Raw genomic sequence first — 27,036 nt, 5'->3', positions numbered from 1 at the left:
GGTGACTCAGCTGTCACTATCACCAGGGGCAGGGCACAAGGCATCACCACCACCTCCAGGGGTATGCCCTGTCGTGCATCCTTCCCAGCTGCCAGCAAATGTACCCAGTGCACTGCAAAAGAGAAGTAATGTCTCTGCCCATCCCCGCTGGATTAAATGTCTGTGGTCATGTGGACCCTGCTACTAATGGTCCAGCAACCCAGAAACATTACCTTCCACATGCTAGTGGAGGGTAAGGGTTGGCCTTTTGGGCAAAATTATGGTGGCTGGGTACTAGCAACTGTGGTGCAGCAGAGGCCACAGAAAGGTGCAGAGTCTACCAACTGGAATGGTAGCAGCTGTAAAGCCAGCCGTGTTTCAAAACTGACATTTGGACACTGGACATGAGTGATTGGGTGACAATTTTTTCTTTTGCTCTAGCAGCTGGGGAAGAAACACCAGCCTGCTCAAGGATGCTGCTGAAGACAGTGGGACAGGTTCAGGAGACTTACTATAAGTCTCTAGCCTATGCTTGGCCCTTAACTGTGTGGCTCTATACTGACTCTTTGTTCCGCTTGATGTGCTGTAAGGTAAGCCTCTCAAAGACCATTTTAGATTTCCATTCTTCTATTGTTTGAAGCTGCAGATGCAGATTTTTGTGAAGCGGGGGAGAGGTGGAAAGGAAGGTGTGAGGATGAGTGTGGGCATTTTGCTGCCAAGCATGTGCTGCTCTCATCAAGCTTTGTGGTGAAGAATAAGATATCTCATCATGCATGTGGTACCCAAATATCTTGTATATTTACCTAGCTTGATACGCTGCAGGTAAAGGCTTCTGTCTGCCTGTTGCCCCTCCATCTATGTTCCTGGTGCTCTCTTCCTCAACATCTGATGCAAGAGTTCTTGAGCATCCTCCTGCATCTGGTGACTTATGCTGTGTTTAAACTATTCAGCTGACTTCTCCATTCCAGTTTGAGGGGCAACAGTAAGATGCAGCTGCAGGAACATCAGTGTCAATTTCTGATGCTCCCTGTCTATTGCTCCTTCTTCTGTGCTCCTGGTGCTCTCTTCCTTACCATGCCAGCTTGTGGGAGTAAGGGAGGATGTTGCAGACTATGTAGTCTGCCACAATGCAGTTATTACTACTTACAATTGTGACATCACCACAACTGCCGGAACTGTACAGAAATGTTTAGTCCCTAAATCATGACATTGTTCATAAGTATATCATGGCTGAATAGGTCTGAGCCAGGGGCGGACTGACCATTCCGGAACACAGCACTGCCTGAGGGCCTGGGGTCAGTAGGGGGCCTAATGAGATGCCCCTGGTACCTTTCAAAGGCTTTTCATAGGGTGTGGTTTGAGTGTGAGTGAGGACACAGGGGCCCCATGATCCCCTATTGCCCGGGGGCCCCATGAGTTGCCAGTCCTCCCCTGGGTATTACAAAGTATTATACACTTTCTTCATCTTATTCTGTGTAAGCTCTGCTGCCATTCAGCATGATATAATGAGAACAGATATATTCATTTTGAATGGGTAGACAACAAGCCTGCATTTTAATTACTCTGATATTTCCCCAAAATTTGTTAGTTGGTCGACTTTAGTTTTTCCAACAGCTCTACATTTTACGTCAAAAACCTGCTTTCTAATTGGAGCAAGCTGTTATAGCAAGTCTAATATTCCCAATTTACCCCAGTAAAGTGATTTCGCAAGTGTATCATGTGCAATTCCACATTACAATAAAGTGTCTTGGAGATGTAAAAGTCTTAACTAACAGCCCAAAACATGAACTGTGTGCCTGTACACAAGTAAATAAAGCCACACATCTAGTTATACATGTTTTTGATGTTCCAGCCTTCTCTTAGCTCTCTACAAAGAGCATGACAATATAGCCAACATTGTGTACTTTAAATTCAGAACAGGAGGCACATGCCAGAGCAAACATTGAGAAAGAGTCACATCCAGTTTGACTGCCCTTGCTGCATTTCGGTGCCAGCTATGGAATGGCAGGTCACATGCTGACATGGTTACATAGTTCATGTATATTGTGAAGCTACGTCTTTAGGGGATGTTCATTCTGTGGAATCCCTTCATATTTTAAAGAGCTTATCTATTCAACAAATAAAGTCGGTGTAATGTGTATTTACTAATCAGAAAATCCTTATTTTTTTGTACTTTGACTCTTACACTGTATAATCCATTGCAGCCAGAGTCAACAAAATGTCACACCTTGGTGGAACTTCAGCCTCTTTTTGTTGGCATACATTGTTCATGTATTTTTGTGCAACAACTACTGTACATCAGTATCAGTAGAAATATATTCTTCAACCTTTAGATGGCAGTGTTTATAAGTTTGTAGCTGCATCTATGATTAACCTCCTTGGCGGTATTCCCGAGTGTAGCTCGGGGTAACATTTCAGTACCACAAACGGTAACCCCGAGCTACACTCGGGAATACCATGCGGCGCTGCTCCGGCATTTGTTCTTCACTTACCTTACCCTGCGCTCCCGCGATGTGTCCCCTGCAGCGTCCCCGGCCATCTCCTCCGGCCGATGCCGGCATCCGGCTTCTGTGTCCTGTCCCTGTGGCGTCGGGACGTACGGGCGCCGCTGGCGGCGGGAAATTTAAAAATTTTAAAAAATGTCTTTTTTTTTTTCCCATAGTAAAACATTGCTGTCTCAACCAATTTCACATACCTCTTGTCCCTACTGCTTTGTCCTGCGCCCTGCCTGCATTTTGTCTGTTCTTTCTGCCTGGAAACTGAGAAATGTCCATGGCATCCAAAAAGTGTCCCTTTAGGTCAAAAGCGGGTTTAGACCAGCTAGGAGAACAGCGATAGTAAATCAGAACCACTTGCAGAATTGAGTGATAATGATTTGTGGGGAAATTCGTCATCAGACACTGAAAACGATTTTGCGACTTTGCTCAGCAATGTGCTAACTTGGCGCTATATTTCACATTTCAGTGTTTTTGGTTTGATTATATTATTGAATTAAATGTATTATTATTATATTATTATTTTTTATGATTATTTATTAAATTATAATTTATGATTACGTGTTTCAAATTTTATCCTACCCGGGATGTTTACTAGACGGACAGATTTCAGTGAGTTATTCCTAAGAATTACAGGAATACAATAAAAAAACTACATATTTCCATGCAAAAAAATGGTACCGCTTTCAGCACCAAAAATCGGAAAGAATCATACCGCCAAGGAGGTTAAACTCTATGTATTTTCTCTAAAATAAAGTTCCTGTTTCCTGCTTGCAGAGAATTAGCAGATAAAAGCTCCATGTACACTGCAGCTGATAAACTCACGTTTAGGAGCTTTTCTGCGTTTTTTTCAGCAGCCCCTGAACTCTTTCTAATGTTTTCCTATGTGTCCGTGTACACTATGTAATTTACAGTCGTTTACAGGCATTTGAGTTTACAGTGGGTTTTTTTTACGCACCAAACTTGCATTCAGGAGTAGATTTTATCAGCGTTTCAAACGGCAAACGCTTTTAAATGCATGTAAATGCGGCTAACCGTGTTTATAAGCATTTACGTTTGAAAATTTTTTTAGCTCTTCCATTTCCAGATGCTGTCCAGAGCCTTTTTTCATCATGAAAAATGCATGCAAAGTTTTTGCTGGTACTCAAATAGACCTGGTACACCATACACTGAGTTTTCGCATGAAAGAAAATATGTTAGACACTGCTGCAATAATTTCTGCACAGAAATGAGCTGGAACACATCCAAACACCACAAAAAAAAAGACAACAACTACTGCTCTCTCTGCTTCTATTCTCTCTATTTCTCTCAAACAGTCTGAAATAGTTAATAATTTACCATTTTCCAGTGCATTCTGGGTATTTGGTAGATTCTCCTGTGCTTATCTTTAAAAACCGCTTCTGAACGCAAACTCATAAACGCGGCTAAACGCGCATAAATGTGGTATGCAGCCGCGGCAAAACTGACGTTTTTAACCTGCATTTTCCTGCTGTCAATTTCCACCATTCAGAAAAGTTCTCCAAATGCACCATGTACATGGAGCCAAACACATGTGGACTGTGCACTGCCTGTTCTGTTCTGTATACAGAATCTCTGACACTTTTTGATGAATTTGTACACTCCAGTCTATGCAGGTGAGAAGGTGGACAAATCATTTGATACAGCACTATGAGACCTTGGTGCCATAACTGCATAACAAGGTTTTCTGTTATTAAGGTGATGCTAAAGGTTTATTTTTTTAAGAAAAAATAACAAACATGTCTATACTTACCTGCTGTGTGCAGTGGTTTTGCACTTAGCAGCCCAGATCCTCCTTTCTTGGGTCCCCCGCCAACGCTCTTGGTCCTTCCCTCCTGTCGGGTGCCCCACACAGCAAGTAGCTTGCTATGGGGGTACCCACTGTGTCCATTCACTCGTGGAGCTGTGGCTCAGCCCCACCCCTCTCTCTTTTCATTGGATCACTGGGTGTGATTGACAGCAGTAGGAGCCAATGGTTCCTGATTCTGTCTCAGCCAATGAGGAGAGGGAGTCCCAGGACAGCCAAGACTCCAGTGTACATTGCAGGATTGAGTGGGGGCTTAGGTGAGTATTAGGTGGGGCTGGGCACACAGAAGGCTTCTTCCCTTCATGGATAGAATGCATGAAGGTAAAAAAACGTGAACCTTTAGAACCACTTTAAAGTTTAAGAACGTTTAATGAATGTAATGTGAGAGTTAAATTAAGAAGTTCTCTTTTTTGCCACAAGATGGGGGGGTGAGCACACTTACCTCTCTGAATTGCTTAGGATCATAGAGAATGGGATGCTACACAGAGAAGGTTTTCTACCTTCATGCATAGAATGCAAGAAGGTAAAAACTTTGAACCTTTAGAGCCACTTTAAAGTTTAAGAACGTTTAATGACTGTAATGTGAGAGTTAAATTAAGAGGTTCTCTTTTTCTGCCACAAGATAGGGGGGAAGAGCACACTGACCTCCCTGAATTGCTTGGGAGCAGAGAGAATGCTGGGAACTGTATTTTCTGTCTAGCGTTCTAACTTGATTTTTCAACAGACTGCACTGACCAAGGCTGGAGCTACAAGCCACAGACATAACATCTAGGGGGAGAGTATTGCTCCTGTCTGTCAACTGGATAGAAACACAGCCACATTCCCAACTGCCATTCAGTCACAGCCGATCTGACCCTACCTGCTCCTGGACTGTCTCTGACAAGAGGGACACAGTGTAGCACAAAGTATGTAGGTAAAGGCCATGCCCCTACCATGCCCCCCAATTACATGGACCATAAAGAATTAATATAATTGATTATAAAATTATTACACTTATTTCACCATTACTTTTTCTTTATATCAGCTTTTCTCAATAACAACTGCAATACTTTAGAAGTTGGGTGAAAGCTTTATTTACTTACTTTTGATAGATAGTACATTTTGAATAGAGGTCTATACCTTAGGCCAAAAAAGAGGGAAAACTAAGGAGGAACGAGGGACAGAGGGACTTGGTTCCAAATTAGGGACAGCTGGGAACAATGGGAGGCGGCCTGGGCCTAATAAGCAGACTTTGCATTTTACTGCAAGGTCTTGCTTAATCAAATGAGCCCTAAAAAGTCCTACGAACATGAATACAGTTTTGGTATCAAGTTTGTAAAAATGAGATGTCTCAACCCCTGGTACACACATTTATCTCATGTGACAGTATTAAGGAAGTTTGCAGTATTGGCTCCCAGGAATGCAAGGCATTCTCTGATTGAATGAACATCATAGACCTGTTTCTCCACCTCATCCAATCAAAGAATAACTTGCATTCATTGAAAAAAGGCCTGAATAGTAGCTAGACCAATGCAGCTATGCAAAAAAAAAAAAAATCATAGCTAAACTTCAGCTTTAAGTATATTGATTAGTTATACACCATCTCAAGTAGACATATGTACATTAGAAGCAAAAATGTTATTCTAAAGAATTTATTAATTGGCAAAAGCAGACTATTTAACTTAAATATACAAGATTGTGTGCTTCTCCCAACTGGACGAGGCACACTGAGATGAAAGGCTTGCTTTGATAAGAAGGATGGAGTCATGCTAATGATAATGGCCAGCAGTTTGGTTTCAGGCTGTAGAGAGGTAAGGCAGAGTGTCACAGCTGTACCATGTGGACATCAAAGTGGCTCCAAAGTTGCTATTCACACACTGTATCTGCAAAAGAGAAACACACAGTGCATGTTATTTTCCAGAGAACGTATAGTGATTTTTATATGCTTTGTTATGTTCAGAACATTAAAGTGTTACTAAACCCACAGCAGTAAAATCAGTCTGTATATGCAGTAAAGCATGCTTGATATGCGCACTGTAGAACCTAAGGGGTTAATCCTCTGCAAAGGCTGTTTGATCCTGACTTCTCTGATCCTCCTCTCTTCTTCCAGTGTCCCACGCTTATCAACGGATAAGACATATCTTCTGGAGACACTCTGCACACGTTCAGTTTGGTGTGTATTGCTATAGAGGGTTTTTTTTTTCTTGGGAGAGTGCAGGTGATCAGCACAGGGCCAATCCGCACTTTCCAGAGACAGGTCAGGGGTTCTGCATCCTCCTAGAGCAGAAAGAAAACCCCTCCTACAAGCTTTAACCAGTTCTCTGCTCAACACCGATAGAAATCACAAGACTGCTATATACAGTTGTGCTCAAAAGTTTGCATACCCTGGCAGAAATTGTGAAATTTTGGCATTGATATTGAACATATGACTGATCATGCCAAAAAAATGCTCTTTTATTGAAGGATGATGATCATATGAAGCCATTTATTATCACACAGTTGTTTGGCTCCTTTTTAAACCATAATGATAACAGAAATCACCCAAATGGCCATGATCAAAAGTTTCCATACCCTGGAATGTTGGGCCTTGGTACAGACACACAAGGGTTAAAATGCCAATTAGAGGTTAATGTCCCACATCTGTGGCTTTTTATATTGCAGTTAGTGTCAGTGTATAAATAGTCAATGAGTTTGTTAGCTCTTACATGGAAGCACTGACTAGGCTAGATACTGAGCCATGGGGATCAGGAGAGAACTGCCAAAAGTCTTGCGTAACAAGGTAATGGAACTTTATAAAGATGAAAAAGGACAACTGTACTGCTGAACAGAAAAGGTATTTAACAGTTTATATTTACTGAAATAATTGCACTTCCATGTTCAGTGTACTGTGGAAGACCAGATATAGTGAATGCAGGGCCCTGGGTTTAGTAACACTTTAACATACATTTTGTTTATTTTTAGTCAAGCAAATATGCATAAGAAAATTTCTTATTGCAGGGGTGCTCAACCTGTGACCCATGTGCCACATGTGGCCCTTTGCGCCCTCTGATGTGGCCCTTGACCTCAAACCAAGAGCACACTTCCATTTATATCCCGGGGGTTTGGTGTGTTTTCTGAAAGTGGTAAATCAGTGTGAAAGAGGGCTCAAGACAGTAAGGGCTCGTTTATATTTGATGTTTGGGGAGAAGGTAAAACCTCATAGCTGAGGTGTGTTTTACCACACACCCTCAACCACTGCTATAGCGTCAAGGGTCGCAGTGGTGACCATGTAGCCTCCCTGTCACATTGTCTTTTGCTCTTGGACAGGAGAGGCAGCAGGGGCAGCATATATAGGAACCAATCCTCTACATTTCCCTCCTGCAACTGCTGAAATCCAACTTCTCCTCCTCTCCCTTCAGCCGGCATTTAGCAGCAGCAGAAGGAAAATGTTCTTTATGCTATTGAAAGTGCAAAAAAATCTAAATTTCATTTCATCGTGGCCCACGGCCAGTTACCAAATCACTTAAAATGGCCATCACTCTTCAAAAAGGTTGAGCACCCCCATCTTATTGCTTCTGCTTTGCTGATATAATTTAAGAAAAGATTAGAGTATTTTAAATGTCCTTCTCAATTCACAGGTACAATTGTGGTCCTACAGTATATTGTCAAGCAGGGGCAAACTGACCATTTGGAAACTCGGGCACTGCTCGAGCGCCTGGGGTCAGTAGGGGGCCCCATGAGATGCCCGTGGTACCTTTTTCATAGGCTTTTTTGAGTTTGGGCAAGGACACAGGGGCCCCATGATCCCCATGATCCCCATGAGTTGTCAGTGCGCCCCTGTTGTCAAGTGATAAAATTAAAATGATTGGACTCTACTCAGATCCTTTTGAAAGGCTGCCCCCTTTCCATTTTAGTGTCTCCATTGTATATCCAGTCAATGACCTTCTTCCATGCTTCTCTTTCTCATTCCCTTAATCCCCTTTCCTGTGTCAGTGCCCCCGCTCCTGTTATAACAAACCCCAACAATAACCTATATTGTATATGATGATGTCAGTGAGAAGAAAGGCAACATAGCTATAACAGAGGAGTGCTTCAGGGAAATGGTCGTCATTGCTGTAGGAATATGTATGTAAATATTCCTTTACTGCTAGAACTCCCCTATTCTCCATATACAAATGAAAATAATTAAAAAATGTTGAACTGATGATTCTCTTGACTAGACTATCCGCACTGAAAACCTACAGTTAAGCAAGGTATTGTCAGATTTGTAATTTTGTATTGCTAGAGAGCCAAAGGAGCAAACTGTGTCTCCCCAACATTCTAGTTTGCGATTGACAGTAGCTGGATTCTCCATGTGCATGGAAGATTTTAACCATATCTTAATGTCCTTTCCCATATGGAAGAAATTTTAGAAATATTCTTCCCAAATATATTGCCATATATTTTAAATTCTACAATTTGGATCATATTCAATATATTTCAAAATATATTTCAATAAATATATATATATATATTACAAAATATATGAAAAATATTTTTTTTAATATTCTTCAGATTTTTTTAACATACAAAAAAGTCATTTTAACATATATTTTTACATATATTTGTAAATGCATTCCAAAAATGTAGATTTTTAAAGACATACAGTATATTGAAATGCATTTTAAAAATATTTTTCATATATTTTGTAATAAAAACACATTTCAACATGCAGTATATATATAGATAGATAGATAGATAGATAGATAGATAGATAGATAGATAGATAGATAGATAGAGAGATTTATTGAATAGGATGCTCTTGCACTTTCCAGCATGACAATGACCCTAAGCACAAGGCCAAGTTGACCCTTCAGTGGTTACAGCAGAAAAAAGTGAAGGTTCTGGAGTGGCCATTACAGTCTCCTGACCTTAATTTCATTGAGCCACTCTTGGAAGATCTCAAACATGCAAGTCATGCAAGATGATCAAAGACTTTGCATGACCTGGAGGCATTTTGCCAAAACGAATGGGCAGCTATACCACCTGCATTAGGGGCAGACTGACAACTCATGGGGCCCCCCGGGCAATAGGGGATCATGGGGCCCCTGTGTCCTTGCCCAAACTCAAAAAAGCCTATGAAAAAGGTACCAGGGGCATCTCATGGGGCCCCCTACTGAACCCGGGCCCTCCAAATGGTCAGTCCGCCCCTGAACTGCAAGAATTTGGGGGCCTCATAGACAACTATTTCAAAAGACTGCACGCTGTCATTGATGCTAAAGGGGGCAATACACAGTATTAAGAATCAAGGGTATACACACTTTTCAACGGGTCATTTCATTTGTTTACTTGTTGCCATGTTTTGTTTTATGATTGTGCCATTCTGTTTTGGCCTACAGTTAAATATGAATCTCATAAGAAATAAAGAAATGTGTATTCCCTCATGTTTTCTTTAAAAATGGTAGATACCAATTCTGTTATGTTGTGAACATCTGCCCTTGCAGAACAATTCACCAAAGATGTGCATACGTTTGAGCACAACTGCATATCTGTTGTACACTTATTTCAGCCATGAAGATACACTATTTTGCCAAAAGTATTGGGACGCCTGCTTTTACACACACGTGATCTTTAATGACATCCCAGTCTTAGTCCGTAGGGTTCAATATTGAGTTGGCCCACCCTTTGTAGCTATAACAGCTTCAACTCTTCTGGGAAGGCTGTCCACAAGGTTTAGGAGTGTGTCTGTGGGAATGTTTGACCATACTTCCAGAAGCGCATTTGTGAGGTCAGGCACTGGTGTTGGACAAGAAGTCCTGGTTTGCAGTCTCCGTTCTAATTCATCCCAAAGGTGTTCTATTGGGTTGAGGTCAAAACTCATGGCTCATCCATGTCTTTAGGGACCTTGCTTTGTGTACTGGTGCGCAGTCATGTTGGAACAGGAAGGGGCCATCCCCAAACTTTTCCCACAAAGTTGGGAGCATGAAATTGTCCAAAATGTCTTGGTATGCTGAAGCCTTAAGAATTCCCTTCACTGGAACTAAGGGGCCAAGCCCAAACCCTGAAAAACAACTCCACACCATAATTCCCCTTCCACCAAACTTCACACTTGGCACAATGCAGTCAGGCAAGTACTGTTCTCCTAGCAACTGCCAAACCCAGACACATCCATTAGATTGCCAGACAGAGAAGCGTGATTCATCACTCCAGAGAACACGGCTCCACTGCTATAGAGTCCAGTGGCGGTGTGCTTTATATCATTGCATCTGACACTTTGCATTGCACTTGGTGATGTGAGGCTTGGATGCAGCTGCTCAGCAATGGAAACCCATTCCATGAAGCTCTCTGTGCACTGTTGTTGTGCTCATCTGAAAGTCACATGAAGTTTGGAGGTCTTTAGTTACTGACTCTGCAGACAGTTGGCGACTTCTTCGCACAGTGTGCGCTGACTCTGCTCTGTCATTTTACATGGCCTACCACTTCATGGCTGAGTTACTTCAACTTTGTTATAATACCACTAACAGTTGACCGTGGAATATTTAGTAGCAAGGAAATTTCATGGATGGACTTATTACACAGGTGACAACCTATCACGGTACCACGCTTGAATTCACTGAGCTCCTGAGAGCGACCCATTCTTTCACAAATGTTTGTAGAAGCAGTCTGCATGCCTAGGTGCTTGATTTTATACACCTGTGGCCATGGAGATGATTGGAACGCCTGAATCCAATGATTTGGAGGGGTGTCCCAATACTTTTGGCTATTTAATGAATGTAATTATAGGACTGGTATTGTAAATACAGCCTAGATGGGTATATAAATGAAACCTGGCTTTAAAAGCAAACACCACTTTAAAGCCTTCAAAGCCTGCTCTATGTACTTTTGTAGTACCAGCAGTAATGTGTATCTGCATCTAGCTCTCCAAACATGTAATTATTGTAGTAAACAAGGATAACAGCAGCACACAGTTCTAAAGTGTACTTGTACTGCTTGAAAGGAACTCATGTTTGCAATATGTTTGCATTTTCTAGTAGGTCCAAAGCCTCCACGGTTGCTTTATGGTCTACTATGCTATGAAGAACTAGTCCTACGTATTATAACAAAGTCTGGATAGCTACAGAAATAATAAGAGACGGTTTATTTCAGATTTCTCCTGTAAAGCATGCATTTGCCAAAATGATTATAGTCATTTTCTGTACAGCACTTTACAGATAATGACTACTCCAGATCCTGTCCTATGATGACAGAGTTATGGCCTGTTCATTTCCATTATTATGCTGACCCCTAAAGGTTACAAGCCCGTGCAATGCCCTTATTTAAAATTATTACACTGCCTGCTAAATCTAGGAATACAAACAATTCTGCGGTATGCTCCAGTCTAGTGAACTGTCACTGCTCTATTTACATCGTACAAAGGTCAGCTTACTTTATCTGCATTTGTGTTTAAATTACAAATCTAAACCTGATAAGCATTGCACCTGTTTGGCACCTACCTTTTCACCCATTTATTACCCTACAATACAGTCTCTTCATGGCTGCCATTAGCATAAACAGCAATATTCACTTAACCGCTTCACAAAATAGTATACTGGCATACCTCAGTTTATGAATTTAATGCGTTATCCGGGACGTTTTGTATTGTGAAAAATTCATAAACTGAAACACGGTTTCCCATAGGAATGCATTAAAAACCAATTAATCCGTTCTGGAGGTCAGAAAAAAGTTAAAAAAAAAGTCTTTTATCTGTTCAAAACTCTAAAAAGTTCACTTTAAAGGCATAAGTACTGTACAGGGACATGATTAAAAATTTCCAGAATGGCTTCAAAACTCGATGCAAAAACCGCTCCAACACCTCCACACTCGACACCACGTGCTACCCACAGACTCCAGCATGCACAGGGCTGGTGCTATAAACCTCCCAAGTGCAATTCATCCTGGGAAAAATTGCTTCGTATTGCAAAAAAAATTTGTAAATGCATTGAAAACCAATGAATCCATTCCAGAGGTCAGAAAAAAGTAAAAAAAAGTTGTATCTGTTCAAAGTGCACTTTAAAGGCATGGGTCCGGCGCTATAAACCTCCCAGGCGTAATGCATCCTGGGGAAACTTGGTTCGTATTGCGAAAAAATTTGTAAACCAAGGCATTATTTTCAATGGATTTTCATTTGTAAACTGAAAATTACGTTAACCGAGGAGTTTGTAAACCGAGGTATGCCTGTATATTCTATGGCTGGAAAGGGACAGCACCAATGTGGATGGACTTTCCCATACGTCCCTCTACATCAGAGGCTTGTCCACCAGCAAGCCTCCCCAGGGACACAGAGGATCACATGACCAGTTGCAAGACCAATGAAAATGGTTCTGTGCCAATCACAGTGATCACACTGTAAACATAGAAACAGAACGTAAACATTGGTTCTCCTTTCACCCACAAAGATCATCTGTGAAAGGAGAGAGAGACAATTCTGTGAGTAAGCACAGTCTGTCACAGCCTGTAAACATACATAACACCAGTGCTAGTTTGCCCACAATGTCCATGATCACTGCCCCTAGTGCAATCCAAATAAACAAATGAAATAGTATAAACTCGTGCGCTGCTACACCATAAACGTAATGAAAGAAGGAGGAGATTGCTGCACCCACTCACCAAGTGTACTCTCCCTTAAAAAATATAATAACAAATAAACAAAAGTGCGCTAACTCCTCATTACAAACATAAAAATACAAGAAAACAATATATATTGCAATCCTCAATCAATCATCCGTGAAGATATAATAGTCCAATCCCAAATACAAAATAGTCCTAGTACTGTTCTGTCACCCTAAATTCCACAGTGTGCTTGTATTACGGACCCAATCCCTGCTCACATTAAGGTTCGACCTACAAATTATAACAGGCAAAATGCACTTTTAAATAGAATGTGTATCCTCCAAATTGTGATCCATGTGATACTCCCTCCAGAGAATGTATCTTCACTCAATCTTAACTCCAAACCGTGCATGAAAAAACAAAATATATTCCATAGTGCAACACCGTTTTAAATGAACTATGCACTAAATGAGCTGAACATCAGCACTCACATTAAGGAAAAATCGTGTGCTCCAAAGTAAAGTGATCCAATATTCACATTTCTCCACCGTGCATACTAATCCATGGTGCTTCCCAGCACCTAATAGGTGTACCTTACACTCACCTTCTTCCTTGACCTTAGTGGCTATTTCCTTGATGCTTGCCCTTTAAGAGAACGGACTCCAGCGTTCCCAATGGGTTGGTGTGTACTTATCCACAGGAGGTCTTAAATGTCAGTTTATTTGTATTTTTGAAATGACTTTCAGATTCCACCACTTCCTGTAGATGGTCTCTTAGCATTCCTAATGCTCCTTTGTGCAAGGAGGAACAGGATGAGCACTGCCAGAGCCCTACAATATGACCTCCAGCAGGCCACTGGTGTAAATGTCTCTGACTAAACAATCAGAAACAGACTTCATGAGTCTGTTGGTGGCCCGAAGGCCCTGGAGTCTGTCCAGGTGGCCTGAAGGCCCGAGGTTCTCTAGTGGGCCCTGTGCTCACTGCCCGGCACCATAGAGCTCGATTGGCATTTGCCATTGAACACCAGAATTGGCAGGTCCTCCACTGGCGCTCTGTGCTCTTCACACTGAGCACATGTGACAGAAGTGAAAGGGTCTGGAGAAGCCGTGGAGAACATTATGCCGCCCGTAACATCATTCAGCATGACCATTTTGGTGGTGGCTTAGTGATGGTCTGGGGAGTCATATCATGGAGGGATGCACAGACCTCTCCAGGCTAGACAATGGCACCCTGACTGCCATTAGGTGTCAAGGCTCCAGGTATGAGCAGAGGTGTGTGGACCGACACAGGGAAACACAGACTTCAGGTATAGCGTGTAAAACAATATAATTTATTAAGGCAACACAGACATAAACGCAGTGCAACAAACCAAACCCAAAACTAACACAAATACGTACAACAAGGTGCAACAAATGCAAACCTTAACTGATATATATATATAAATATGGAGCACAACGTAGTCAGGCGGGCCGGGTCGGTAGCAAACAGGCAGACAAGGTACAAGGAGTAGGCAGAAGATTGGTCAGGAGTAGCCGAGGTTGGTGCAGGCAAAGTTCAAGCAGAGTCAGGATCAAGCAGAGTCAGGATCAGGCAGGAAGCAGACAGGATGCAGGTACAGGGGCTCATGGGAACAATACACCAAGGCCCTGACTGCAGGCCTGGCCATTCCTTAAATACACCTCCTGCAATCAGCCTCAGGTGATGGCTTGATTGCAGGAGTGAGCTTCTGGCTGCCAAGAGCACCCGCTGGCCAGCCCTGGTACTGCAGCCCACAAGGCAGGTGAGTCCCACCACCATTGGCGAGTCCATTCCTGACAGTAGGTATCAGGATGAAATCCTTGGACCCATTGTCAGAATCTACGCTGTTGCAGTGGGTCCTGGGTTCCTCCTGGTGCACGACAATGAGAGTATGCAGGCAGTTCCTGGAGGATGAAGGAATTGATACCATTGAATGGCCCCCATGCTTACCTGACCTAAATCCAATAGAACACCTCTGGGATATCATGTTTCGGTCCATCCGACACTGCCAGGTTGCACCTCAGACTGTCCAGGAGCTCAGTGATGCCCTGGTCCAGATCTGGGAGGAAATACCCCAGGACACCATCCATCGTCTCATTAGGAGCATGCCCTGACTTTGTCAGACATTCATACAAGCACGTGGGAGGCATGCAAACTGCTGAGTACCATTTTGAGTTGCTGCAATGAAATTTCAGCAAAATGGACTAGCCTGCTGCATCATTTTTTCACTTAGACTTTCAGGGAGTCTTTGAATTCAGTTCTCTGTAGGTTGATAATATTAATTTCCATCAAACAATGGGTCATCCTTATGTTCCTAACACATTACCCAGTCCATATCAGTATAGATATCCAGCATGTGAGATCTGATGTGTTTTCAAAGTGTTCCTTTAATATTTTTGAGCAGTGTATATTCCATAGTTTGTAGACTCTATAACTTTCACACAGGCTAAATTAAATACACTGATTTGGGTTATGTTTACCAAAGAAATGTAGCAGCGTTCATTTTGGCCTAAATTTATGAAGAAAGATTATTTGCAAAATGTTATAACAGAAACTTAGAAAAATATGTTTTTTTCCAAAATTTTCAAGCTTTTTTGTTTATTTAGCAAAAAAACCCCAAAACTTTGTGGTAATTAAATGCCACCAAAAGAAAGCTCTATCTGTCTCCAAAAATTATAGAAACTTCATGTGGGGACAGTCAGTGCCGGGACAAGGCCATCTAGCGCCCTTGGCGAAGATGCTAAATGGTGCCCGCCCCCCCCCCCCCCCAAAGATGTATGAGCAATGTGTGTCAGCAAAAATCCCTTCCCCCCCAGAAAAACATTTGAGCGCTAATCTACCCTCCAAGCATAAATTCTCTTTGAAAGTCAAAATTCTGTCCAAACAAAAATGTACCCCTTACCCCCCAAATCCACCCTCTAAGCACAAATCTCCCCTCATCTTCCCTTCTAGCACTTTTCTCCCCACAATCATTCCTAATAGCTCGAATCCTCCCCTTCAAATTATCCTTCCTAACACAAATCCCCCCCCCAAAAAAAAGCTTCCCCTCCCAGCACAAATGCTCCCTTCCCAAATCACTCTTTTTAGCACAAGAACCCCTCCTCCTCCCAAAACCCATCACAAATCTCCCTTCCTAGCTCTGCCCCCAAATATCCCCACAGCACAAATCTTACCCCCCCCCCCCAAATTCTTCCAGCATTAATCCACTTTCCCAATCCCCCCTCCTAGCCCAAATTTCTCCCTTTCCTTCTTCCAGCACATATTCCCCCCTTTCCCCCTCCTAACTCATATCCCCCCCAAAAACCTTCCTTCTAGCACTAATCAGCTTCTTCCTCCACTCCTAGCATAAATACTCTCATCCCCAACACACATATATGCTACTCCCTCCCCCCCCCCCAGTTGTGTCCCTAATACAATCCCCCCTCCCTCACACACAGACCTCACATACAATGCGGCAGACATCTATGGGATGTTCTTTCCTCCCAGGCTGCTCCTCATGTTGACACCTCACAGTAGAAGAGAAGCCTGATGGAAGCCATTTTTAAAAGTTTGACAGGTAGCCGGCAGGGAAAGGTTTGAAGTATAGGATTGCGGCCATGGGGACTCACAATAGAGATGCCACTAGTTGTCACAACTGACTGAGCAGGGTTTGCTTACCCACCCCTACTCACATTCTTTGCTCATGGAGAGACCTTAATCAGATCGAAAATCTGTGGAGGGAGCTGAAAGTTCGAGTTGCCAAACGTCAGCCACCAAATCTGCCAAGAGGAGTGGGCCAAAATCCCTCCTGAGATGTGTGCAAACCTGGTGGCCAACTACAGGAACCGTCTGACCTCTGTGATTGCCAACAAGGAATTTGCCACCAAGTACTAAGTCATGTTTTGTTTCCTTCGCTGTATATTGGAAATATACTGTATTTCTCTTCCATATGGGGGAAGAGGAGAAAAAAAAACAGGACCCATTTTAATGTTTAGACCCTTGCATACAGGTCTATGCCAGATACTGCTCCTGCTGCTAATCTTGACTGCTTTGAATGGCTGATGCTGTCTTTCAATGCTTGACTAATCTTTGTTGCCTTTCCATGACATACGCACACTCTCATATAGTGTACACATTGTATAATGGTTGATGCAACAAGTTGGGACACTATTTACTTTGGATGAGCAAAGTGCAGACAATCATCCCTTTCAAGTTCACCTTCTTTGGATATTAGCATCATTTTGTGCAACATCATCCAACCTTTGGGAGGGCATGGGTCCACAGCTTATCAGCAAGATAAGGTGGTCAGCATTAGAAAGGGTTAAGGGGTTGTTTTTACGTGAGGAACAATGTTCTATTTTTTGGGGGCTGGGAGAGGTGTGCTCTTTGTTTATATATGTACGGCAGGATATATTGTCCGAATAAAAGTTGATATTATGAATTTTGGGTAAGGGTAAGGCTTGTTGCTCTGTGTGGTGTCTGGATCCATCATTTCCTCCATTTTTTAATCAATTATGTATTAGTGAGGACACCTACCCAAATTGTGGTGGAATGAGCATTCACCCACTGCAGAGTATCATTGGAAGAGGATCAACGCAAGACGTTTATTTATTTATTTATTTTACATTGTGGGACTTTTTGGCATCATGAGATATTATAATTATTATTTAAATAATAACTCTATCTATGGTGTATGTGTTTTTTACCATGTAACTTTTTTTCTATTTATGAGTAATGTGGGGTAGTATGCACTTATTTATGTATGAGACAGAGACAAATATCTGGAGGCTCCATTTTTTTTTTTTTAAAGAAAGGCAAGGTACCCTCCCCATGTCATCCTTGATGAGGGTCTGGTATGGAGTTTAAGGAGGGGAACCCATGCAACACATACACATGTAAGACATACCATTGTAAGGCTGGCCTCATAGGGATCATTTTTTCTTTCAGTCAACCAGCAGGCTGATTCCCCCATCCATGCAAGAGAAATGGATGGAGGAATCCTCCCTGCTGTGCTATTGTGCTCTGACAGCAGGGTCTCCTCTGCTTTCAGAATACACTAACCACTTTTTGTCCAGCCCATGTACATAAACAGATGGATGGGAGCAGTACAGGAGCAGGTGGCCATTTATAAACGTCCTCCCGCATCCATTGACTGTGCGTGCTCCCTGGGAGCGCACGGTACCACGATCGGAGGACACAGCGGAACACCGATCACTGTACCGGACCACTGTGTGAGGTCCTGATCATGTGATCACTGATTGGCCAATCAGTGATCACATGAATAGTAGTAAGCAAGATGTCACTTGCTGACATCATTACTTACTACTAGTGAAATCTGAATGATCAGAGAGGTCACATGGTACAAGGCTATTCACAGCAGCCTTGTACCATGTGACAAGCTGTGAGCAATCACAGCTCACACAGTATTTCCTAATGGCTGCACGAATGCATTGAGAAATACTGATATGATTGCTTTTACAGCCTTTATGGGTATAAAAGCAATCAGTGTAAAAAAAAAAAAATCACCCCCCAAAAGTAGTACAGTACACTGTACTGCTAGGGTGACAATATGTTAAAAACAACAAACATAAATAATAATTTAAAAAATAAAATAAAAATATATATTTTTTTAAATTATAATTTTTGGTTATAAACTAATTTGGGTTATTTAATTTTTTTTACTAAAAAGATAGCTGAATACATTTTGGCCAAGATTTATGAAGAAATATTATTTATTTGCAAAACTTTATAACAAAAACACTTTTGTTTCAAAATGTTTGGACTTTTTCATTTATATAGCAAAAAAATAAAAGTCCCAGAGGTGAATAAATACCACCAAAAGAAAGTTTAATCTGTCTCAGAAAAAATGCTAAAAAATTCATATGGGTACAGTGTTGCATGACCGCGCAATTGTCATTTAAAGTGTGATAGTGCTGAAAGCTGAAAATTGGCCTGGACAGGAAGGGGGTGAAAGTGTCCGGACTTGAAGTGGTTAATCAGCGCTGCTGCAGTTGACTGGCTGCAGGCACTGAGCAAATAAAAGCTTTCCAACAGTCCCATCTGAGAGAAGTTGATGATTAGATTGACGTCACTCGAGCAAGAATGGCCATAAATGGACCAAAAGTCAGCCGGTTCCTGCTGAACCAAATGATTTTCGATTATGGCCAGATTTAGTATAACATCACTATCCACTAGCCTGTTGACTATTTTACATTTTTAAGGCAAGCCATACATGAACCATATTTTTTTTTTTAACCAGCCGGTTGAAGGAAAAAAATTAACCTAGGGGCAGGGCGGAGCTCAGCAGGAGTAATGCTTCATCCACATCAAATGTGGGAATCACTCCTGCTGAGCTCTGCCCTGCCCCCTGCCCTCTCCTCATTGGCTCACTGGCTGTGATTGACAGTAGCGGGAGCCAATGGCTCCTGCTGCTGTCTCAGCCAGTGAGGAAGAAGTGCCCCCGGAGAGCTGCTGCTCCCGTGCACATTGCTGGATCGAGATAAGGGCTAGGTATGTTTTGGGGGGGCTGGGGGCTGCTGCACACAGGTTTTTTTACCTCCATCCATAGAATGTATGGAGGTAAAAACCTAGAGCCTTTACAACCAATTCTTGAACGACAAAGGCAAACGTTCTTTCTTGTGTATGATTTCTATGTTTGTTGCCACCTTCTTCCGGACATTCTTTACTTCTCATCATGCTCATTTTCTCTATTCAATTATTTCCGTACAATTACTGTACACACTGCACAAAAATCGGACGTTGTGTTCACGTACAACAACAATTTTGGTTTTTTTGACCTTTTCGGAAATTTTCATTTAGCAAGTCTAAATCGGATGTCCAAAATTGTGTACATGCTATGAAAATCGAACGTTCGTTACTTGTACGGAACTTTTCCTTCACTTTTCATATAGTGTGAACCCAGCTTTACACTTGCAGACTGTTGATAACCAGCTAAGAGGTTAATGGTGTAGAAGTGCCAAAGCACAGGCTGTGCATTGTTGTTTTTCAAGAGGAACTGAGGACAAAAGCTACATTTCTCAGGATACCACTTAGGAACAATTAACGTTACTAGATGTTCCCTATACCATAGTAAATCTTTACTTTTCGATTTCAGGTCCACTTTACATACAGGTACCGTATTTTTCGTTCCATAAGATGCACTCCCCCCCCAAAAAAAATGGGGGTAAATGTCTGTGCGTCTTATAGAGCGAATATGGAGCGGCCAGACCGGTATTCCCGCCGCCGCTGTGTTAGAATATCGGGTCAGCCGCTCAGCTCTACTTTGCAGAAGAACCTGCTCCTCAGTCCTACAGTCTCTGGTCATCTCCTGTACCATGTCCGCAGTCTCTGGTCATCTCCTGTACTGTGTCCGCAGTCTCTGGTCATCTCCTGTACTGTGTCCGCAGTCTCTGGTCATCTCCTGTACTGTGTCCGCAATCTCTGGTCATCCCCTGTACTGTGTCCGCAGTCTCTGGTCATCTCCTGTACTGTGTCCGCAGTCTCTGGTCATCTCCTGTACTGTGTCCGCAGTCTCTGGTCATCTCCTGTACTGTGTCCGCAGTCTCTGGTCATCTCCTGTACTGTGTCCGCAATCTCTGGTCATACCCTGTACTGTGTCCGCAGTCTCTGGTCATCTCCTGTACTGTGTCCGCAGTCTCTGGTGATCTCCTGTACTGTGTCCGCAGTCTCTGGTCATCTCCTGTACTGTGTCCGCAGTCTCTGGTCATCTCCTGTACTGTGTCCGCAGTCTCTGGTCATCTCCTGTACTGTGTCCGCAGTCTCTGGTCATCTCCTGTACTGTGTCCGCAGTCTCTGGTCATCTCCTGTACTGTGTCCGCAGTCTCTGGTCATCTCCCGTACTGTGTCCGCAGTCTCTGGTCATCTCCTGTATTGTGTCCGCAGTCTCTGGTCATCTCCCGTACTGTGTCCGCAGTCTCTGGTCATCTCCCGTACTGTGTCCGCAGTCTCTAGACATCTCCTGTACTGTGTCCGCAGTCTCTGGTCATCCCCTGTACTGTGTCCGCAGTCTCTGGTCATCTCCTGTACTGTGTCCGCAGTCCCTGGACATCTCCTGTACTGTGTCCGCAGTCTCTGGTCATCCCCTGTACTGTGTCCGCAGTCTCTGGTCATCTCCTGTACTGTGTCCGCAGTCTCTGGTCATCTCCTGTACTGTGTCCGCAGTCTCTGGTCATCTCCTGTACTGTGTCCGCAGTCTCTGGTCATCTCCTGTACTGTGTCCGCAGTCTCTGGTCATCTCCTGTACTGTGTCCGCAGTCTCTGGTCATCTCCTGTACTGTGTCCGCAGTCTCTGGTCATCCCCTGTACTATGTCCGCAGTCTCTGGTCATCTCCTGTACTGTGTCTGCAGTCTCTGGTCATCCCCTGAACTATGTTTGCAGTCTCTGGTCATCTCCTGTACTGTGTCCGCAGTCTCTGGTCATCTCCTGTACTATGTCTGCAGTCTCTGGTCATTTCCTGTGCTATGTCTGCAGTCTCTGGTCATCTCCTGCACTGTGTCCGCAGTCTCTGGTCATCTCCTGTACTATGTTTGCAGTCTTTGGTCATCTCCTGTACTGTGTCCGCAGTCTCTGGTCATCTCCTGTACTATGTTTGCAGTCTTTGGTCATCTCCTGTACTGTGTCTGCAGTCTCTGGCCATCTCCTGTACTGTGTCCGCAGTCTCTGGTCATCTCCTGTAATATGTGTGAAGTGAAACAACAAGAAGCACACCAACCTTGCGCATTACCTCAGTAACCAAAATTTATTTAGTAAAAGAATGGTACTCACAAACAGCGAATAAAAACAGGCATGTAAGTCCTCCAAGGGACTTCAAAGGCAAGAGGCCAGCGCGAATCCCATTATGGGGGTAGCCACTCAGTACAGCTGACGCGTTTCAAAGGTCATGCCCTTCGAAACTCGTCAGCTGTACTGAGTGGCTACCCCCATGATGGGATTCGCGCTGGCCTCTTGCCTTTGAAGTCCCTTGGAGGACTTACATGCCTGTTTTTATTCGCTGTTTGTGAGTACCATTCTTTTACTAAATACATTTTGGTTACTGAGGTAATGCGCAAGGTTGGTGCGCTTCTTGTTGTTTCACTTCACAGTTCTGTTCGGGCTTCCCCAGCCTTGGTTTGGAGCTGCACGACCTTGTATACTCCAGTGGTTGCTTTTTCGGAGTTTGATTTCATCTACTCACCACCGGTCTGGGTCCCGGAGCGCAGGAGAATTCGCATTTGGTCCATTATCTCCTGTACTATGTCCGCAGTCTCTGGTCATTCCCTGTACTGTCTGCAGTCTCTGGTCATCTCCTGTACTGTGTCCGCAGTCTCTGGTCATTCCCTGTACTGTCTGCAGTCTCTGGTCATCCCCTGTACTATGTTTGCAGTCTCTGGTCATCTCCTGTACTGTGTCCGCAGTCTCTGGTCATCTCCTGTACTGTGTCCGCAGGCTTTGGTCATCTCCTGTACTATGACTGCAGTCTCTGGTCATTTCCTGTGCTATGTCTGCAGTCCATTGGTTCAGAATATTTTTTTTCTTGTTTTCCTCCTCTGAAACCTAGGTGCATCTTATGGTCGGGTGCGTATTATGGAGTGAAAAATGCGGTACTTCTCTTTGCTGCCTTTTATCCTTTAAAATTCAATAAAAGATTTGTATTAAGCAGCTGACACCCCCCATATTTAAAATCTAGGTAGGTACTATGGAGCCATGCTGTACAAAAATTGTTATGCAATTTGGGTGTTTTGTGCAAAAGTGTGTTTCCTGAAAAAAAATAGTGTCCTGGCAACTGTGGGAACCATAAAGAATATGTAATCTCCTATTAGGTATGCATTGAAGCAACAGGCATTGGATAAAGAATTTTTCTGTTACTTAGTCTACTGTTTAGGCTTGCATAGTCTACTCTAGGCCCTGTTCACACTACAGCATTTCGTAGCTTGAAGCTCCAAAATTGCACATCATCCAAAATCCCAGCCTGAAGCTGAAAAGGCTACTTGAGCTACTTTTAAGCACTTTTGAGCATTTTTTGCTCCATAAACTTAAATAGGAACGCCTGAAAACACTTGAATCAAGCGTTTTTTCAGATGTACAGTTGTGTCCAAAATTATTCAACCCCCAATGCTGTAAAGGGGTTTAGGGACTATAGTGTACATTTGGAATTGTATTCAGAATCAAATCCTACAAGGACGTTGTAACTACCCAAATGCAACTAAAATGACATCAATTGTTTATGTAATACAGTAGTAAATGGTTCTTATGTGGTTTCTTCATTGCCACAATTATTCAACCCCTTAAAGACTACCACTCTGAAGAACAGAGGTTCATACAGGTGCTTTCCATCAGGTATTGAAAACACCTGTGGATGTCACCGAGCAGCAATCAAGCATAATAAGCACCAATTAGGCAGCTTTAAAATGACTGTGATACTCAGCTCCTTCTAGACATTTACTGGTGTGGTTACAAACATGGTGAAGGCAAGAGAATGGTCCAGGAAGACAAGAGAAGAGGTGATTTCTCTTCACAGGAAGGGCAATGGCTATAAGAAGATTGCAAAGATGTTAAACATACCAAGAGACACCTTAGGAAGCATCATTCGCAAATTCAAGGCAAAGGGCACTGTTGAAACGCTACCTGGTCGTGGCAGAAAGAAGATGCTGACTTCGACTGCTGTGCGCTACCTGAAGCGTAGAGTGGAGAGAAGTCCCCGTGTGACTGCTGAGGAACTGAGAAAAGATTTGTCAGATGTGGGTACAGAAGTTTCAGCCCAGACAATAAGACGCACACTGCGTAATGAAGGCCTCCGTGCCAGAACTCCCAGGCGTACCCCCTTGCTGTCTCCAAAGAATAAGAAGAGTCGACTGCAGTATGCCAAAAGCCATGTGGACAAACCACAAAAGTTGTGGGATAGTGTTCTGTGGACTGATGAAACAAAATTAGAACTGTTTGGGCCCATGGATCAACGCTATGTTTGGAGGAGGAAGAACAAGGCCTATGATGAAAAGAACACCTTGCCTACTGTGAAGCATGGTGGAGGGTCAATCATGCTTTGGGGCTGTTTTGCTTCTGCAGGTACAGGGAAGCTTCAGCGTGTGCAAGGTACCATGAATTCTCTTCAGTACCAGGAGATATTGGATGGAAACGTGATGCAGTCCGTCACACACCTGAGGCTTGGGAGACGTTGGACCTTTCAACAGGACAATGATCCCAAGCATACCTCCAAGTCCACTAGAGCATGGTTGCAGAGGAAAGGCTGGAACATTTTGGAGTGGCCATCGCAGTCACCAGACTTAAATCCGATTGAGAACCTCTGGTGGGACTTAAAGAAAGCAGTTGCAGTGCGCAAGCCTAAGAATGTGACTGAACTGGAGGCCTTTGCCCATGAAGAATGGGCGAAGATACCCGTAGATCGCTGCAAGACACTTGTGTCAAGCTATGCTTCACGTTTAAAAGCTGTTATAACTGTAAAAGGATGCTGTACTAAGTACTAAGATTGAATGTCACTTGGGGGTTGAATAAAACTGATAATGCTGTGAGCACAGAAAAGACATTTGTGGTTATTTCATTATAACTGTTATGTTATATTTGTCTGACCTACAAGTGCCTCTTTAATGTAAATGTAAGCAAGATGACTGAATGATCAAAAGCAATGTCAAACTGGCCAAAACACTCAATTTCAGTGGGGGTTGAATAATTTTGGACACAACTGTATCTCCGGCATTTTTGAGTTTGTAATGACTGATCTTATCATCCCTAGTGCTTTCCGTCAGCTAAAACCAAAAAGCCTTAAACTTGAATACACATGTACAATGTTTGAAATGTGATGTTAAAACATTCATATACACACACATTAAAAAACACCAGAAAATGTCTAAAAAACCACTGTGCTCAGATGTGAATGCAGACTTAGGTAAGAAGACCTATGTGGGTCAGGAAGGGGAAAAAAATTAACCACTTCAATACCGCACACTTTTACCCCTTCCTGCCCAGGCCAATTTTCAGGTTTCAGCACTCTCACACTTTGAATGACAATTGCGCGGTCATACAACGCTGTACCCAAACTAAAATTTTATCCTTTGTTCACAAAACTAGAGCTTTCTTTTGGTGGTATTTAATCACCACTGGGGTTTTTATTTTTTGCTAAATTAAAAAAAAACAGAATGAAAATTTGAAAAAAAACCCACGTTTTTCTTTGTTTCTGTTATAAAAGTTTACAAATAAATAATTGTTCTTCATAAATTTAGGCCAAAATGTATTCTGCTACATGTCTTTGATGAAAATAACCTAAATCAGTATTTATTATTTAGTCTGTAGGAAAGTTAGAGTTCACAAACTATTGGATATATCTGAAAGTTTACCAATCCTGAAGTACTGACAGCCAATCGAATTTCTTGAGGCCCAAAAATGTCAGAACAGTACAGATATCCCCCAAAATTACCCCTTTTTGCAAAAGTAGAAAGTCTGACGTATTTCATAAGAGGCATGGGGAGTTTTTTGAAGTTGTAATTTTTTTGTCATAATTTTTCAGAAAATGAAGAAATTAAAAAAAAATTCACAATTTTCTTTTACATAATGTCACCAGTGCAGTACAGTACAGCATCAGCATATAATTAGTGTGGCGGTGATCAGGGACACTGACTGGTGACAGTACGAAAAAGTTATTCAAGGGGTGCATGTTGGGTCTAGTTGTATTCCTAAAGAACCTGGGTCTGTAATAGCACTATGCGGTATGTGTAACACCACAAATAAAAATGTTAACCTGCAAGACTAAGACAAGGAGGTAGTTGCCAAGGGTAACTACAAGGAAGAACAGCTACAGCAACCAGTTGTTGGCATGGTACCTGGTTAGGTGACAGATATTCCGGTAGCAAGGTGGGTGGCGCTATGAATCCCTCCCTAGCTGTCCATCTTATCTGGTCACCGGGAGAAGACTTTATGGAGATCTAAGGCCTGATCACTAGGTACAGGGATAGACAGAGTTAACTCGCAACATGGGACCTGCGCTATGCATTTGGCGGGGTTTCATTCCATTACTGGGAGGAAGGTATCGGAGGTATGCTGGACTGGTGGAGTGGGCAATGGCTTTGCATGTCACTCCGAATGCAATACTTACATTAGTACAAGTGCGTAGTTCTTTGGGACAAAGCAAATTATGGAGGAACTCCATAGATGATTACTACATGCAAGTGGCTCATCTCTGAGTCAGGGTTGCCTAATATTTGACTCTTCACATGACCGTGGCCTCCACCTGGTCCTGGGCATAAGTGAGCATGCCTTCAGGCAAGGTGTTAACCCACGTGTAAACGGTAAAGTGACCCTGTTCATCGCCTGGCGTAGCCCAAGAACCCCTGGGGGCACACAACTTGGGGTAATCAGCTAGGATATGCTGCTGACTGGTACTGCCCCCCCCCCACATAGAATTGCACTTTTCTAAACCCATGCTGGCTTTTGCTTATGGTCATTTTTTTCTAGCAGATACTCATGTATGTTATCCTTTACCAATCCCTCAGATATCTTAAAAGTTAGAAGGTAGGAGCTTGTGGGTAGGTGCAGCCTGGAGCGGTGGCAGTAAATATACAGAGTCAAGTTGCAGATAAACTCAGAACTTGTATTGTAGAGTATGCCAACTACAAACAACCCTAGCTGGGGAGCGCCACTTAAGGTAACACTCAAAGTTCAGATCAACGCAAAGAGGCAGAGGGTAAAGATGCACCAACAGCATCTGTCTGCAGATGGCGGAATGTGGCCCGGTCATTCTAATCCCAACGGGGAGGCTTCTATGAAGATCCCTAGCCTGTCCCTACTCGTCTGGAACCTTTCCCTGCATCTATCACTTTCCCTACTGTAGCCACCTTCCAAAATTTGTGCCAAAACCTGGTGACAGGGACTTATAAAGACACTGCTGACCAAAAGATGGCCACCAGAGGTCACCTAGATGCAGTGTAGCCAACCAGAATGGTGATGGACAGACAGACAGACGGGACAGACATATGTTTGGGGAGCTGGATTTAAAGTTGAACTCTCTGTTTTCAAAGCTAAACTGTGACATGTTAGGTATCTACTCTTCTATAGGTATTTACTCGCCATAACAACCACCGTCATTTTTTACAAAAAAACTTTTTTATTGTGTTTTTTTTTAATTCACTAAAGTGTATTTTTTCCAAAAATATTGTGTTTGAAAAACCGCTGCTCAAATACCATGTTGCATACAAAATTCCAATGAT

General features: G+C 42.8%; 1 protein-coding gene across 1 annotated transcript in view; it reads right to left on the bottom strand.

Moving 5' to 3' along the window:
• Nucleotides 1-5,348: 5,348 nt before the first annotated feature.
• Nucleotides 5,349-27,036, bottom strand: part of PPP1R1B (protein phosphatase 1 regulatory inhibitor subunit 1B) — a 118,334-nt gene continuing 96,646 nt past the window's right edge. The window contains exon 6 of the mRNA XM_089687968.1: nt 5,349-6,161. Coding sequence (XP_089544094.1) covers nt 6,145-6,161 — 17 coding nt within the window. The 3' untranslated portion in view covers nt 5,349-6,144. The remainder of the gene's footprint in view (nt 6,162-27,036) is intronic.

The sequence above is a fragment of the Staurois parvus genome, unplaced genomic scaffold, assembly GCF_062004578.1.
Source record: "Staurois parvus isolate SC_StPar_1 unplaced genomic scaffold, SC_StPar_1.0 ptg000442l, whole genome shotgun sequence".
Taxonomy (NCBI): Eukaryota; Metazoa; Chordata; class Amphibia; order Anura; family Ranidae; genus Staurois; species Staurois parvus.
The sequence above is the reverse complement of the archived record's forward strand: the minus strand, read 5'-3'. Positions and strand labels throughout refer to the sequence as shown.